The 16,843-nt window shown below is 38.7% G+C and overlaps 1 protein-coding gene across 1 annotated transcript; it reads right to left on the bottom strand.

Annotated features, from left to right (window-relative positions):
- Positions 1–1,763: 1,763 nt before the first annotated feature.
- On the bottom strand, positions 1,764–16,513 carry tsen54 (TSEN54 tRNA splicing endonuclease subunit). Its single transcript, XM_080043890.1, has 13 exons — positions 16,459–16,513; positions 14,762–14,920; positions 14,308–14,371; positions 12,796–12,879; positions 11,772–11,870; positions 11,336–11,388; positions 10,747–10,869; positions 9,804–9,964; positions 7,872–8,191; positions 6,647–6,782; positions 5,844–5,904; positions 4,560–4,673; positions 1,764–2,938 (listed from the first exon to the last, which is right to left on the bottom strand). The coding sequence occupies exons 4-13, from the start codon at positions 12,859–12,861 to the stop codon at positions 2,788–2,790; spliced, it is 1,284 nt and encodes a 427-aa protein (XP_079900016.1). The 5' UTR covers positions 12,862–12,879; positions 14,308–14,371; positions 14,762–14,920; positions 16,459–16,513; the 3' UTR covers positions 1,764–2,787.
- Between the last annotated feature and the right edge of the window lie 330 nt (positions 16,514–16,843).

Here is a 16,843-nt window from a genome sequence, read left to right as displayed (position 1 = left end):
GAACATTTAATAAAAAAACCTTTGAAAGAAAATTAAGAATTATCAAGAAAACGTTTAAGCTTCATAGACGGATACAGAACATTTCTAAACTTTACGGCAGTCTGCAACTATTCTGAAGGTTATTACAGAAGGATTTCTTCATATGTTGATAATTGTCTGATTTATGAAACCTTTTCTCCATAAAACATGCTGGAAATGCATTTTTAAGACCTGTAAAATATTTTAGTATTATGAAATGAAAAAAGGTTGTATCCAAAATCTGTTCGGTAAAAACTTTGTACCGGAATACATTGTAAAAATGAAATACAGATTTTAACTCTGGATGGATAGATAGATGGATGGATAGATAGATAGATAGATAGATAGATAGATAGATAGATAGATAGATAGATAGATAGATAGATAGATAGATAGATAGATAGATAGATAGATAGATAGATAGATAGATAGATAGATAGATGGATAGATGGATAGATGGATAGATGGATAGATGGATGGATGGATGGATGGATGGATGGATGGATGGATGGATGGATGGATGGATGGATGGATGGATGGATGGATGGATGGATAGATAGATAGATAGATAGATAGTTAGATAGATAGATAGATAGATAGATAGATAGATAGATAGATAGATAGATAGATAGATAGATAGATAGATAGATAGATAGATAGATAGATGCATTTCTGAAACAAATATAATATAATAATAAAAAATATATATTTTAATGTAAGTAATCATCTGGTAAAATGTCATAATGATATCTTTAAATTAAAAATGTTAATCCCTATTAACCTGAAGTGTCTAACCTTACAATACAACTCCGGAAAAAAATGAAGAGACCAGTCTAGATTTTTCTTCAATCTTCATCTCTACATAACTTAATGAAAAATGCTCTTTAATGACAATATTCTTATTGGGAATTTGATAGAAATGTTGTCAGTAGTTTATATTATAAAACCAAAATGTTCATTCTACTCAGACATATGCCTATAAATAGTAAAACGAGAGACACTGAACATTTGGAGTGGTCTCTTGATTTTTTCCAGAGCTGTATTTTATCCAGTAACTGTTTAAAGTTGCATGATGATATCTTAGTTAAAGTTAAAAAAGTGACCCTATTAACCTACCGTGGTCTAGCTTTACATTTTGAATATAATAACTCACCCATTAAAGCAAGGAAAGCCAGTATCCACAGTCCTGCCATGGTTTGTTTTTGCGTCCCCCTCCATCTGAGCTAAAGCCTTATAACCCAAAGCTTATATACACAGAAGAACAATACATCACGTCAAGGGCGGAATACAATATAAGTCAATACAACTAATTAAACTGCACTTTCCTATATGGCCGATTATAGATAGATGGATAGCATCTCTTTGCAAAGGGACACTGGACAAAACCATCTGTACATTATTACCTATTGTTAATGGTAAAGTCAACATTAGCTTAGATTAGATAGCTAGATTAGAAGGGAGTGGAGAGCTGGGGTTGAACCTATACACATATTATATAGCCTATTAACAATAGTAATACATAATTTATTTTATTAGCGCTTTTCAAGGTACTTAAAAGACACTTTACAAACAAATCAGTACACAAGTAATACAATAATTAAATGTAGCAATAAAGCCAACACACAATAAACAAAAGTAAGACAAGTTATTAAATGTAAGTTAAGCATTAAAATCAACATATAAAATCAATCTACCATTGTGTCCTTGAGCAAGACACTTAACCCCCAAACTGCTCCAGGGGCGCTGTACTATGGCTGACCCTGCGCTCTGACCCCCTCTGGAGTGTGGGAACTTGAGAGGGGAGATGAGAAGAATGAATTTCAATGTACCTTGTGTAAGAAAAAAATAAACTTAACTTGTTTGCAAAAACAAAACTGTTTTTTAATGTTTTTTTATTAACAAACATGTAATTGAGTTCATTTCACAAGGCGTAAATGACAGTCAACAGTCCTGGATATGTGTTTATACAGATGGTTTGTGATACAAGTGTGACAATTTTCTTGTTAAAGACCTACTTCACCGGTTGGAATATGAAGGTGTATTGAATTCTGAGATCCTATGAAGTATAAATGTGCAAAAAAAATTGAAATCGGATCATCCTAGCCTGAGAAAAGGCAGAAAGAGTGTTTTATGGTCTCACTGTCTAACCCTACATTTCTCTTTCTGTGACATCACAAAAACACTCTTTCTGCCTTTTCTCAGGCTAGGATGATCCGATTTCAATTTTTTTTTTGCACATTTATACTTCATAGGATCTCCGAGTTCAATACACCTTCATATTCCAACCGGTGAAGTAGGCCTTCAAGTGACCCATGGAGACTCATGCTCATGCCAATGTTCACGCTTGTATCACCAACTGAAAGATTCTGACGAAAATAAGCACTTAGCCGCTCCACTAACAGTCCTGGACATGTGTTTGTAGAGTGGTTTTTGAAGGCAGAAGTTTAGTTTTTTAATAAGACTTACAATTCGACTATGGCTTTGCAAATTCATAATAAACCCTTTGAAATCCCCCCAAAAAAATATTTTCTGTATTAGCTACTTGGGGACTAAAAGGCCCAAGCCCCAGCTAATTTCCTTCCCTGGTGTGAAGGTAGAAGTTTAGTCATAAATAGAGAGAAATACATATTTAATGTCAATGTTGTCTCTTTTTACCAATTATCAATAAACATGTAATGATATAATAGTTTTCATTCCAAAAGGCTTAAATGACAGTCAACAGTCCTGGATGTGTGTTTATACAGGTGGTGTGAAGACAGAGGTTTGTTCTCAGGAGAAGACGTCTGTGGGCAGTGAGAAGTCTTTGAAGGAGTAGAAGGAGATGTCTCCCTGGTCCACCACCGCAAACACCACCGGCACGTCCCCGCTCTGATGGGACAGACGCTTTAGGGTGTGGAGGGAGGGGACAGGCCCGCAGAAACTGGGATAAGAGAGAGGGAATAAAGAAAATGTAAATTAATTAAATTTAATTAATAAATTAATAAATAAAACTAATAAATAAACTAAAGAATTTTTTGTTGTATGGTTTTGCTTTTTTTGTATTTATATTTATTTATGTATGTATTTATTTATTTATTTGTTTATTTATATTATTATTATTATTATTATTATTATTATTATTATTATTATTATTATTATTATTGTTGTTATAAGAAGTAGTAGCAGTAATATTATATTTATTTATTGTTGTCCCCGCTCTGATGGGACAGCAGCTTTAGGACGGGGAGGGAGGGGACAGGCCCGCAGAAACTGGGACACAGAGGGAGGGAATAAAGAAATTGTAAATTAATTAAAACAGTGGGGGCGACTATGGCTCAGGTGGCAGAGCGGGTCGGCCAATGATCAAAGGGTTGGCGGTTCGATCCCCAACCCTGCCACCTGTGTCATGGTTGTTGTGTCCTTGGGCAAGACACTTAACCCACCTTGCCTCGTGTGAATGTCGATAGTTAGCCTGCTGCTATCGGTGTATGAATGTGTGTGTGAATGGTAACGTGGGAAAGGAAAACAGGTCTCCCTTGTAAAAGAGTCTTCGGTCTCAATGGGATTTACCTGTATAAATAAAGGTTAAAAAAATTAACAATAACAACTAATTTTGTAATAAAACGTATTATGTAAGAACACACGCGTTATGTAATGTATAGCCTGAACTCAATATGTAATAATCTTTGTTTGAGTATTACACAATGATTTATTACAAAATGTGGCAATAAAACACTTATTGACCGATGAAAGATAACACTAATTTACTGAACAAATAGTGTGTTTTTTTAATTAAATTTCACTAATTTATGATTCATGCTAAAAATGCATAAAATCTAATTCTTTATTAATGACAATGTTACAAAAAAAAAATGTGATTAAGAAATTCTGATATCCCGAGAAGTTGTTTTTATTCCTTTCTGACATTTTCTGGACCAAACGATTAAAGGCCTACTTCACCGGTTTGAATATGAAGGTGTATTGAATTCTGAGATCCTATGTTGTATAAATGTGCAAAAAAAAATGAAATCGGTTCATCCTAGCCTGAGAAAAGGCAGAAAGAGTGTTTTTTAAAGAAATATAGGGTTAAAAAAAACACTCTTTCTGCCTTTTCTCAGGCTAGGATGATCCGATTTCAATTTTTTTCGCACATTTATACTACATAGGATCTCAGAATTCAATACACCTTCATATTCCCACCGGTGAAGTAGGCCTTTAATCAAAAAAGTTCCCGACAGATGGATAAATTAATTTGCAGCTGTGGGGGAAATCCCTAAAAGTAAATGGTGAAGAGTTTAGACAATGATGAAAGCTATTCATCTCCGACCTTTGTGTGAGCTCTTGTTGAGTAAACAGACCGCTATAGTGTGTGTGTGTGTGTGTGTGTGTGTGTGTGTGTGTGTGTGTGTGTGTGTGTGTGTGTGTGTGTGTGTGTGTGTGTGTGTGCGTGAGTGAGTGAGTGTGTGTGTGTGTGTGCGTGTGTGTGTGTGTGTGTGTGTGTGTGTGCGTCTGTGCATCCGTGTGTGTGTGTGTGTGTGTGTTCTCCTGGTCTATTCTCCTACCTGCACACACACATGCGGGCGTACGGTTTGCCCGGGTTGCTCTTCTTGAATTCGGCCACCGTGTCCGCTTGGTAAACATTAAAACTAATCCTCCATTGATCCGAGGCTTTTAACCTACAACAAGCACAATACACAAAAAGCACATTCAAATACTCAACAATGCATTTAGCTCTCACTCTCCCTGTGTCTCTCTCTCTCTCTCTCTCTCTCCCTCTCTCTCTCACACTCTCTCTCTCTCTCTCTCTCCCTCTCTGTCTCACTCTCTCTCTCTCTTTCTCTCTCATTCTCATTCTCATTCTCTCTCTCTCTCTCCCTCTCTCTCTCTCTCTCTCTCTCTCTCTCTCTCTCTCTCTCTCTCTCTCCCTCTCTCTCTCTCTATTATATCAGACAAATGGAACAACAGAGCCAGTGTCAAATGAAATCAAGACGCAAACATAACACCCGCGGCTCTTATTGGTTCTATTAATCAAAGATCTTAAACTGTGATAACGGTCAGTGTGTGTGTGTGTGTGTGTGTGTGTGTGTGTGTGTGTGTGTGTGTGTGTGTGTGTGTGTGTTACCTGTGTGTGTGTGTGTGTGTGTGTGTGTGTGTGTGTGTGTGTGTGTGTGTGTGTGTGTGTGTGTGTGTGAGAGTCAATATTTTTTTTTTATCATATAATTAACTCAAAAGCAGGTGCATAAGGTGACGTTTGGTTATGGTTATACACCTGCTTGGTACCTCTATACAAAAGGTGCTCAGAGGGACTTTCAGTTTGTGTTAATTCTAGCATCACCTTTAGACAAAAGCGGGTCCTGTTTTTACTACGCCAGCTGTTGTTCCTGGGTGAGCGTATAGTACCCATGACAAAGGCATTAAGAAAAACTGATATAAAAACTGAATTATTTGCACTGATGGTCTCGTTTGCTGTTACATTTCATTTATGACCATCAGAGGAAAAATTAGACGGCCTCAAGTCTTTCCACAATATCAAGTGATGAGGTGAAGATGTATTTAGTTATTTATTCTATAGTACTTCTTCTTCTTATTGGTCTTCCAACAGGTGCATTTCCCCAGGACGCCCACTAAATATAAAAAACTGTAAGGCCGTTAAAGGGCCCATTCTAAGGTTATAGAAGAAACAAAAAGCTTTGTTTTCAAGTGATTAAACACTAATTACAATACACTTAAGAATATGATATTCCACTACTGCCAAGTCTGTCCTGGAAAACCCCAATATATTCTACGCACTGCACCTTTAAAGCTTACTTTTCCATACCAGGAAATAGAAAAAAAACGAGTGATACCTGGACGCTCCTTCCAGCAGAGTCGTCGATGGAATCACGCTGATTTTCTCCAAGAGCTCCGCTGGAAAGAAAACAATGAATACAAATCGATTTCAATTGAGGCATTAAGAAAAACTATAAAATATCATTCTTTTGCACTGATGGTCTCGTTTGCTGTTACATTTCATTCATGATCACCAGAGGAAAAATGAGACTGTTTCAGAAATATTTAAAAGTTCCTCGTAGCAGCTTAAACTCTGAATGTAAGTTACAGACTAACCCTGCGTTCCAAATCACATACTCTATACACTCTTTCTTTTTACTACACTACATACTAAAGTACAGAAGAGTTTTAGTCTTTTTACTACACTACATACTAAAGTACAGAAGAGTTTTAGGGCCACAGACAGGAGAGAGAAAAAAATCAGATAAGGAAGATTTTTTTTCATTATGTCAAGAAATTTCAAGAATAAAGAGGAATACTCCAAAATGCAATTGGAGTTAGTGGGGCATCTGAGTATTTTCAGAATACTACAATTGACCAGCATGAATTAGGACATCCTAAATCTTTTTTTCTGGCATACTAAATAGTAGGGAAGTATGGGGATTGGAACACAGGGTAAGTTACAGACTAAGGTAGCCATGTTTTTCCTCAAAGGTGGAGATGTGTAGCATTGGGTCATGTAGAGGAAACACAAACACACAAACACACGCACGCACGCACACACACACAGCCGCACGCACGCACGCACGCACACACACACACGCGCACACACACACGCGCACACACACACACACACACGCACACACACAGCTTTCCTCACCGGTGGAGATGTGCTGCGTTGGGTCGTGCAGAGGAGTGAGCTCTCTCTTCCAGAGATGATCTGGTCTGTGTCTGTGTCTCCTCTGGCGCCTGGACAGCAGCTCACCATACTCTGACCAGTTTCTGCAACGCCGCACCTGACAGGGGAGAATTAATATTAATTTATTCTTATTTTCATTCAGGTTGCGTTCCAATCGCCATACTTTCTACTATATAGTATGGTAGAAAAAAGATTTAGGATGTCCTGATTCTTGTGGCCAGATTTAGGATGGTTAGAAGTACCCGGATGTCCTACTTCATGCGGCCAAGTTTGTTAGTGTTGAAAACTGCATCCTATTTGGGCGATTCTGACCCACAATCCAGTGCGCACGTGAAGTGACGTCACATCGACATAGCCTCCGTATGAAAACAAACGGGGATGCGACGGATATAAAAGCAAGAGGCAAGATAAAGTGTTATGATGAAATAAGAGAGTAAAGTATGTCCCAATAGTATGCCTACTGCATCCTAACTAGATTCTTTTTATCGTCGGATGTAGTATGTAGAATAGAAAAAAGAAAGAGTATGCAATTCGGAACGCAACCTAAACCTTTATTTATACTGAAGAGATTTTTGGGGTTAATCTCAACACCGTCAGTGAGCAGCCAATAAGCACGCAGCATGCTTATTGTGCTAAACTGAAAGGTGCAGTGTGTGTAATATGACATCATCAAGAAAGTTCTAGAAAGTTCTAGAATGCAACGCTCCCTGGGTAACCCCAACCCTTTTGAATAATAACAGAAGCTACAGTGGCCTTCAAGGACAAGAACAATTCTACATTTTAAACAATGCACCTGATGACATTCCAACTATGACACTTTCAAGATGGCGGCACTAGGCCTTGGTCCAAAATATGCAGAAATATGGACATATATGAGACCCTTTCTAAGGGGAAAAATAATAATTAAAAAAAATTCAGATTCAAATTCAGCTATTATGCACTAAATTAAATGTACTTATGGATATTATAATTACGTTCTACAAAATCTGCTAGGAAATAAAACCAAAAATTCTACACACTGCAGGTTGCAAATATAAAACACAAGTTGTTTTTATTTACCATAATGTGTAATTTCATCTTGTTTAAAAGTAAATGTATTTGTAGCGATATCGATTTTTTTTTTTTTTTTTTTTAAAGGTACCTAACCCCAATGTTGCTATTTGGTGACACATGCTACAGTACAAACCTCTCTGTCTCTGTTAACGTCCGAGCGCCTCCTCTCCTGTTCCCTCCTCTGCTCCTTAGCGGACATCTTAACTTCCCTCAGGTTAATGTGTTTCCTCCAGGGCGTGACGTCACACACCCCCACACTCACTCCCACCGACCCAGGGAGCAGTGAGGGGTGTGGGGGAGAGAGGCAGCTCGATGAGTGGCCCCCTCTGGAGCCCACGTCAGGGAAATGGATGGAGCTGAAGTCCCAACGCGAGGCACCGAAGGCGGGCTTGTGATCCGGTGTGTCCCCCTGAACGTCAGTCATCCACCAGGTACGACCACCAACACATTTATCTGATGAGTTTGGGTGAAAAAATTGAGGTTGCGTTAAACAATGACAAGATTTTAAGTGGAATGCTAAACCCAAAATCCAAAAGGAATGTCGAAAGATTTTTTATTTTTTTATTATTATTATTATTATTTGGCATTTTCAAGCTTTATTAGATAGAACAGAGTTGAAATGGGGAGACAGAGAGAGAGAGAGAGAGAGAGAGAGAGGGGGGATGACCTGCAGTAAAGGTCCACGGGTCGGATTTTAACCCGCGACCACTGCAACGAAGGCCGGAGCCAATATGGTACACGCTCTATCCACTACACCGGGCTGTGTGTTTGTTGCTAAAGACTCGTTTCTGTATGTTATGTTGTATGATTCTCTATATATGAGTAAGTGCATTGAACAAATCAATGATTGGATGTGCCAAAATTTCCTTCAATTAAACAACGATAAAACTGAAGTAATTGTCTTTGGTGCCAAAGATGAACAATTAAAAGTCAGCGCACAGCTTACATCCATTATGTTAGAAACTACACCCCAAGCCAGAAATCTTGGTGTTGTTGTAGACTCTGACTTGAATTTCAAGAAACACATAAAATCAATTAATAAGTCAGCCTACTACCACCTAAAAAACATATCAAGAATTAAAGGGCTTATGTCTCAGCAAGATTTAGAAAAACTTGTCCATGCATTTATCTTTAGTAGACTTGACTACTGTAACAGTGTCCTTGCTGGCCTTCCAAAAAAATCAATCAGACAGCTTCAGCTAATTCAGAACGCTGCTGCTCGAGTCCTCACTAGGACCAAAAAAGTGGATCACATTACCCCAGTTCTGAGGTCTTTACACTGGCTTCCAGTCACAAAGAATTGATTTCAAAATTCTGATGTTGGTTTATAAAGCACTAAATGGTTTAGGGCCAAAATACATTACTGATCTGCTGATACGTTATGAGCCGTCCAGAGCCCTTAGGTCGTCTGGGACAGGTCTACTTACAGTCCCTAGAGTTAGGACTAAACAAGGAGAAGCAGCTTTTAGTTATTATGCACCAACATTCTGGAACAAACTCCCAGAGAACTTGAGGTCTGCTGCAACCCTCAGTTCTTTTAAATCGAGTCTGAAGACTTTTTTGTTTCCATTTTAACCTGCAATTTTTATTTTATTTGCTTCTTTTATTATGTTTTTAAATCGAGTTTTAATTTTTATTTTATTTTTATTTGCTTCTTTTATTTGCTTTTAAATGTTTTATAATGTGTTTTATGTATTCTAATCTTGCCCCTGTAAAGCACTTTGAGTGGCCTTGTGTCTGAATTGTGCTATATAAATAAACTTGCCTTGCCTTGCCTTGCCTTGCCTATAAAAAATAAATAATAATTGTAAGTCATAAAAAAAAAATCTAAAATGTTGAACTATTCCTTTAACTCTAGAACTTGAGGTGTGCTACCTTTTCTTTACTGTTTGGAACCTTTTTTTATTATTATTATTATTATTTATTTAACCTTTTATTTATACAGGTAAATCCCATTGAGACCGGAGACTCTTTTTCAATTGAGACCTGTTCCCATTTACACGTTCCCATTCACACACACCGATAGCAGCGGGCTAACTATCTACATTCATACGAACAAACAAACCTTTATCTGATGAGGTTGCAGTGGCAGCAGCCTGGGTTCCTGAAGTCCCAGGGGAAACCTTTAGGAGTGATTCTTGAAGTCCTCTCACCTCGTCTCCTTCATGGCTGTGTGTCTCCTCCTCCATTCGCTCACTGGGCGATTCAGCTTTCGTTTCAGTGTCACTACAGCAAGAGAAAAACAGCAAAAACACAGGGTTCCCTTAACATTTTTAACACATACATTTTCAAAACATTTACATGGAATTCTGACCCAATTTCCATAACCTTATTTAGGCTTGTTTCACAATCATATGGACCAATACTTGAACTCTTTCTGCATATCTCTTGATCCATGTGTTATATTTCAAAACGCTTCGGAAAACAATCAGTTAATTCCAGACCATTTCCGACTTACAGCAAGAAAAAACATTACAGAACTTCTTACCAGTGTGACTCAATAACTGTTGCGTTTTCTACTTTTAGACGACCAAAACCGCGTATCTCGGCCACAAATTTGACCATTCATTTTATTCACCTGTGTATTGCCAGTCCCCTACATTTATTTAAGGGCAGAATCAGTTCCCCTTGAATTGATCATTGATTAATAGTATACTTTCTTTCTTTTTCCTTTATTGAGCAGTAGCTAAACACAGTCACCCTCAGAGTGTGTACACGTGAGGAAAATTACGCACAGTACAAATAGTACATTCACTCTAATGTACACAGTGGTCAGGCCTCTGTTTACGTGTGTGTGTGTGTGTGTGTGTGTGTGTGTGTGTGCGTGCGTGCGTGTGTGTGTGTGCTACCTGTGTGTGTGTGCTACCTGTGTGTGTGTGCGTTACCTGTGTGTGTTACCTGTGTGTGCGTGCTACCTGTGTGTGTGTGCGTTACCTGTGTGTGTTACCTGTGTGTGTGTGTGTGTGTGCGTGTGTGTGTGTGTGTGTGTGTGTGTGTGTGTGTGTTACCTGTGTGTGTGTGTGGAGATGGGAGTTGGGCTGGGGCTGCGTTTCCTCTTCAGTTGCCTAGCAGCAGCCTTGTCACGTGACTGAGGTAAGTTCATCTGCCTGGCGTAGGACGAAGGCTCAGAACTGTATTTAAACCAAAACACAACACATTACGTAGTATAAATATGCAAACATTTTAGAAATCGGTTCATCCTAGCCTGAGAAAAGGCAGAAAGAGTGTTTTATGGTCTCACTGCCCAAACTGACCAAAAATCATCTTAATATTTGTAATGGTAAATGGACTTGTATAGCGCTATATCTCCGTTTATCACAGACTCAAAGCGCTTTACATTGTTTTTGTACACATTCACCCAGTCACACACACATTCATACACCGATAGCAGCAGCTACCACGCAGGGTAGGCTTAGCACTAGGGTGCTAAGCTAACTAAGCTAACTATCGGGAGCAATTCGGGGTTCAGTGTCTTGCCCAGGGACACTTCGACATGTGGCGGGGAGACGGGGGATCGAACCTCCGACCCTGCACACCAGAGGCGATCTCCCTACCCACTTCGCCACTGTCGCCCAAATCTCATCAAGATTCTCTTACCTGGCATTGAATCTGTGCACCACATAGCCGAGTCTCTTCAAGTGACCAAACACCTTTTGGGATGAAAAAGAATATTTAGATCAGTTCAGCATCACAGTCCCTTGTTCATAATATCTGCTTTGTATTTATTTAATTATTTTAAGATAATGTTTTGGCATTTTTCACTATATTAAACCGATTTGTAGAGACAGAGATGAAATTGGTCAGAGAGGGGAATGACATGCAGAGAACGACCCGGGCTGGATTCTAACCCGGGTCTGCTGTGAAGAGGACTGAGACTCTATGGAGGGGGGGGGGTGGGGGGGGGTCTAACCACTACACCACATGTCATCCCCCTCTCTAGCTCATTTCATCTCTGTTTCTCCAAACTGTCTAATTAAAGCAAACATTTTAAAAAATATTGTTAAAAAAAAGTGTGTATGTTTAATGTACATACCTGATATTGTTGGAGGCTGACTGTGCTCGAGGAAAGGAACTTCTCGTAGCCGTCCTGGATGGACAAAGGCAAGTCCTGATAGAAGACCTGCACGTTACCCTGATACACACACACACACACACACACAGACACACACGCGCACACACACACACACACACAGACACACACACACACACACACACACACACACACACACACACACAAAGATGTCAACAATCAGTATTTCACAGATACATATTGATGAGAACATAAAAGTGGTTTCCAGGGAAATCACAGTTTTTTTTTTTATTTGTAATAGAGTTGTGATAGCAAATTCAAGTAATCGGAGCCTTTATTTAGGAATAATTTAATTTATGGGAGTTTTTTGCGTATTGTGTCACATTCACAACTGTCCAACCAAACAGCAACAGGGACCAATTTAAACACACTAAAAGTAGCATCTGCCTAAGCGCCTTTAAATATGTTATAAAAAATATTACTAAATAACTTATACAGTGGAAGTTATATAGAATGAAGTGTCCTAAGTGGGTAAACGGACCACACCCAGGCAAACATGTTTCATCCTCCACTCACACACTCCATCAGGTAGAGAGCCTCTAAACACAAACACACAGACACATGCACACACACACACACACACACACACACACACACACACTCATACACACACACCGACACAGACACACAGACACAGACACACACACTCACACACTCCATGAGGTAGAGAGCCTCTAAACGCAAACACACACACACACACACACACACACACACACACACACACACACACACACACACACACACACACACACAGACACAGACACACACAGACACACACACACACAGACACTCCATGAGGTAGAGAGCCTCTAAACACAAACACACAGACACAGACACACACAGACACAAACACACAGACACAGACACACAGAGACACAGACACAAACACACACACACACACAGACACACACACAGACACACACACACACACTCACAGACACACACACAAACACACACACACACTCACACACTCCATGAGGTAGAGAGCTTCTTCAGGGAGCAGACACTGCTTCCCCCCAGCAGAGTAACCCATCGTCTGCCAGAACTTCCCCTGTGGCAAAGAAACATTCACACAGACACAGTTTAACTTATGTACTTAGATATATAACTAATAACATTTAGTGTGAATTTCTTTTGTTTAATTTATTTGAAAGTTGTTTTTTTTACAGTCAAACTACTAACATTTTAAATCCGACAAGCTGATCTGTGTGTGTTATTTTTATTTTTATTTTTTTTATCTGTTTATTGAATTTTCAACAATAAGAAATTACAAATCACATTTAAGCAATATTACAGAATATAATTCCCCCCCCCCCCTTCCCAACTTCCTCTGAAAGAGTGTAGAAAAAACACTTATATTAATTAGTGGTGGGCCGTTATCGGCGTTAACGTGCTGCGTTAACGCAAAACTCTTATCGGCGATAAAAAAAATGTCGCCGTTAATCTCTTATTCCACCTCCTGTTCGGCTCAGGGGAGATACTAATAGCCGGGGGCCGTTGTTGACACTTGAGGAGCCTTTATTCTCTCACACACCCGCCGCTCTCTCTCTCCATCACTTGCCCACGACACAATCGGGTATTGGAACGCAGGGTGGGTGTGTGTGGACACCGGTCGCCACGTGACTATAAGTTTCCAAGTTTTAAACACTTCTATCTCTTCAACGTCAACGTCACCGTACCCGAATCCTAAATATCCCCATAGCAGACGCTATATTTCATCGGGGGGGAAACTTTGTTTTGCGCCACAGTTCGGCCGTAATGCTGCTGCACACACACACACAGACACAGACACAGGCGCACACACACACGCTGCATGACAGAGACGAGGGGCGCTACCAAAAAGACGAGAGGAGCGGTTGGAGCAGTTGGAGCGTTTAGAGACACATGCGTGCACATTTATTTACATAAAATCGCAATCGCAGTCATTTGTGCAGTTATGTAAAATGTTTCACTAAGGAAAATTACAGAAAAAGTAACGCACAGTGACTTTGATGAGTAACTTTAATCTGATTACTGGTTTGGAGATAGTAACGCGTTAGATTACTTGTTACTGAAAAAAGAGGTCCGATGCCGGTAACGCGTTACTAAGTAACATCTTGTTGAACATTATTTATTTTCATCACCAATTATCATAGTAGAACAGCTTCCTCAAGCAGTTTGTGATGCATGTTGGAAACAGGAGATGAGCCCCTGGTCTGATGCGCCACCTGGCTTGAGAAACACGTTCTCAAAGACTTACTTTGAGTCATTATTTAGGAGCACACACATATTATGAATGAATTCAAATGAGACATTTTAATCTAGATTAATCTAGATTAAAAAAAATAATCTATGCCCACCTCTAATATTAATATAATAATAAAAAATAAAAAAAATAATAATTAAATAAATAAAAAATTTAGTAATAAAAACGGGACATATAGACATTATATACTGTATATACAAATATATGATCTGTGTGTTTTGACAGTTCACTCACCGCTGGAGACTGAAGTTCCACTATCTTCTCACTCGGGATCCATTTTGCTTTCACCAGGTTTCCTCTATAAAGTCAAATCAAAACAGACATTGTCTATTATCTCATGTTGCACAGTGCAGCACAACAACATTAATAGTAACATAATTATAACACAAGTTGCAGACATGGAGAATGTGCGTTCAATATTCACCCATAAATTAATATAAAGCTATGAGCTAAAAGACAGACAGACAGACAGACAGACAGACAGACAGACAGACAGACAGACAGACAGACAGACAGACAGACAGACAGACAGACAGACAGACAGACAGACAGACACAGATAGATAGATAGATAGATAGATAGATAGATAGATAGATAGATAGATAGATAGATAGATAGATAGATAGATAGATAGATAGATAGATAGATAGATACACTCTCTCTCACACAAACACACACACACACTCACAGTTTCTCGACCCTCTCCTCTGTCACTAGGCTCCAGTGCTCCGTGAGGCTTTGCTCCAGTCTGGTCGTCTGCTGCTCTGAAGCATCGGGGAAGAAATCCTTCTGCCCTCGGGCCGGGACCTTATGAGTCCTGGAGCGCGCTGAGAACAGCTCAGAGGGGCTGGGAGAGAAGGGAAGGGTACAATATGGATATAGATAGATAGATAGATAGATAGATAGATAGATAGATAGATAGATAGATAGATAGATAGATAGATAGATAGATAGATAGATAGATAGATAGATAGATAGATAGATAGATAGATAGATAGATAGATAGATAGATAGATAGATAGATAGATAGATCTTATGAATCCTGGAGCGCTCTGAGAACAGCTCAGAGGGACTGGGAGGGAAGAATACAATATGGATATAGATAGATAGATAGATAGATAGATAGATAGATAGATAGATAGATAGATAGATAGATAGATAGATAGATGGATAGATGGATAGATGGATAGATGGATAGATGGATAGATAGATAGATAGATAGATAGATAGATAGATAGATAGATAGATAGATAGATAGATGGATAGATGGATGGATAGATGGATAGATAGATAGATAGATAGATAGATAGATAGATAGATAGATAGATAGATAGATAGATAGATGGATAGATAGATCTTATGAATCCTGGAGCGCACTGAGAACAGCTCAGAGGGACTGGGAGGGTAGAATACAATATAGATAGATAGATAGATAGATAGATAGATAGATAGATAGATAGATAGATAGATAGATAGATAGATAGATAGATAGATCTTATGAATCCTGGAGCGCGCTGAGAACAGCTCAGAGGGACTGGGAGGGAAAGAATACAATATGGATATAGATGATAGATAGACAGACAGACAGATAGATAGATAGATAGATAGATAGATAGATAGATAGATAGATAGATAGATAGATAGATAGATAGATAGATAGATAGATAGATAGATAGATAGATAGATAGATAGGAAGTTCTTGATATATCCTTCTAAGGAAAAATTGCACTGTTGCAGTAGTAATAAGTATTTGCATAACTTAAGAAGAAAAGGTAAAATGTGCAACAAAATGTGCTTTAACCATAGCTCTTCATATGATGATAGTGCATACTAATACACAGCACAATTTGTACTGGACAAAAATACTAAATCATAATGAAGTGTATTTTCCAGAATTTTCAAACACAGGCAATAGCGTTCACATAGTTTGATGCACGTTCTGCAGCTTGTCTCTGATAGAACAGCTGCATATTATTAATATCTAATTATTGTTTTTATGTCCTGTGTCAATATGACTCTGTAATGACTCACTGCCATGGTGACCTCGCCCAGACTATAACTACATATTTATAAAGAAATAAAAATTAAACTGCATGATTGAATATTGCCTTAACCATCGGCTAATATCAACGAGTCAACACTACCTAAAAACAGCGCACTTTTAACCATACAAAACAGCTTATTTAGGCTACTTTAACTCATTCTTTATGAGTTTGACACCATAACATAAGCAGGCTAACTGTTCAGTGCATTTTCCAGAGCTCCACAAACAGGTAAATATATCACAAATAACCATTTAGTTAGAAAATAGCCCAAATACAAGTTATCGCCCATTCATAAATAGCCTGTATTTACTGGTAACTGCCTGTAAATGCATTAACGCACCTTAATACTTCATTGAATAAGTTCCGGTCGGCGTGTGTGTTGTTTTGTTCCGCCATGTTTGAGCAGAAAGGGATGCCGCCTCGCTGTAGAGCTCCGCTGGGTCCTAGTGCACGTAGGCGTTTGTGTTGATATAAACACGGCCAGCAGATGGTGGTGTAAGCATACTGTTTGAACGGTTTGGTTTGTCTTGAAAGTGTTAGAAAATGTATTTTTTTAAGGAATAATAACGATATTTTCCTTAAAATTATTCATTTAAAGTAGCTATGAGGAGCTTTTGGTTTTCCTGATGACTATAGCACCCCCTTTGGACAAAAACAGAAGTGTTTTTAATACACCAACGCCTGCTTACTTGAGAAACAAAACCCTAATCTTAAAATAGTAAGGC

The sequence above is a fragment of the Ammodytes marinus genome (genome assembly GCF_949987685.1).
Source record: "Ammodytes marinus genome assembly, chromosome: 16".
Taxonomy (NCBI): Eukaryota; Metazoa; Chordata; class Actinopteri; order Uranoscopiformes; family Ammodytidae; genus Ammodytes; species Ammodytes marinus.
Note: the sequence above shows the minus strand (reverse complement) of the source record. Positions and strands in the feature narration are given on the sequence as shown.

Excerpts from the sequence above, each read along its gene's own strand:
- tsen54 (XM_080043890.1), bottom strand. The coding sequence starts at position 12,861 with ATGGGTTACTCTGCTGGGGGGAAGCAGTGTCTGCTCCCTGAAGAAGCT. Across the intron at positions 5,905-6,646 it reads AACGCAGCACATCTCCACCG|CGGAGCTCTTGGAGAAAATC; the intron begins GTGAGGAAAGCT and ends TTTTCTTTCCAG. Across the intron at positions 2,939-4,559 it reads GCCCGCATGTGTGTGTGCAG|TTTCTGCGGGCCTGTCCCCT; the intron begins GTAGGAGAATAG and ends CTCTTATCCCAG.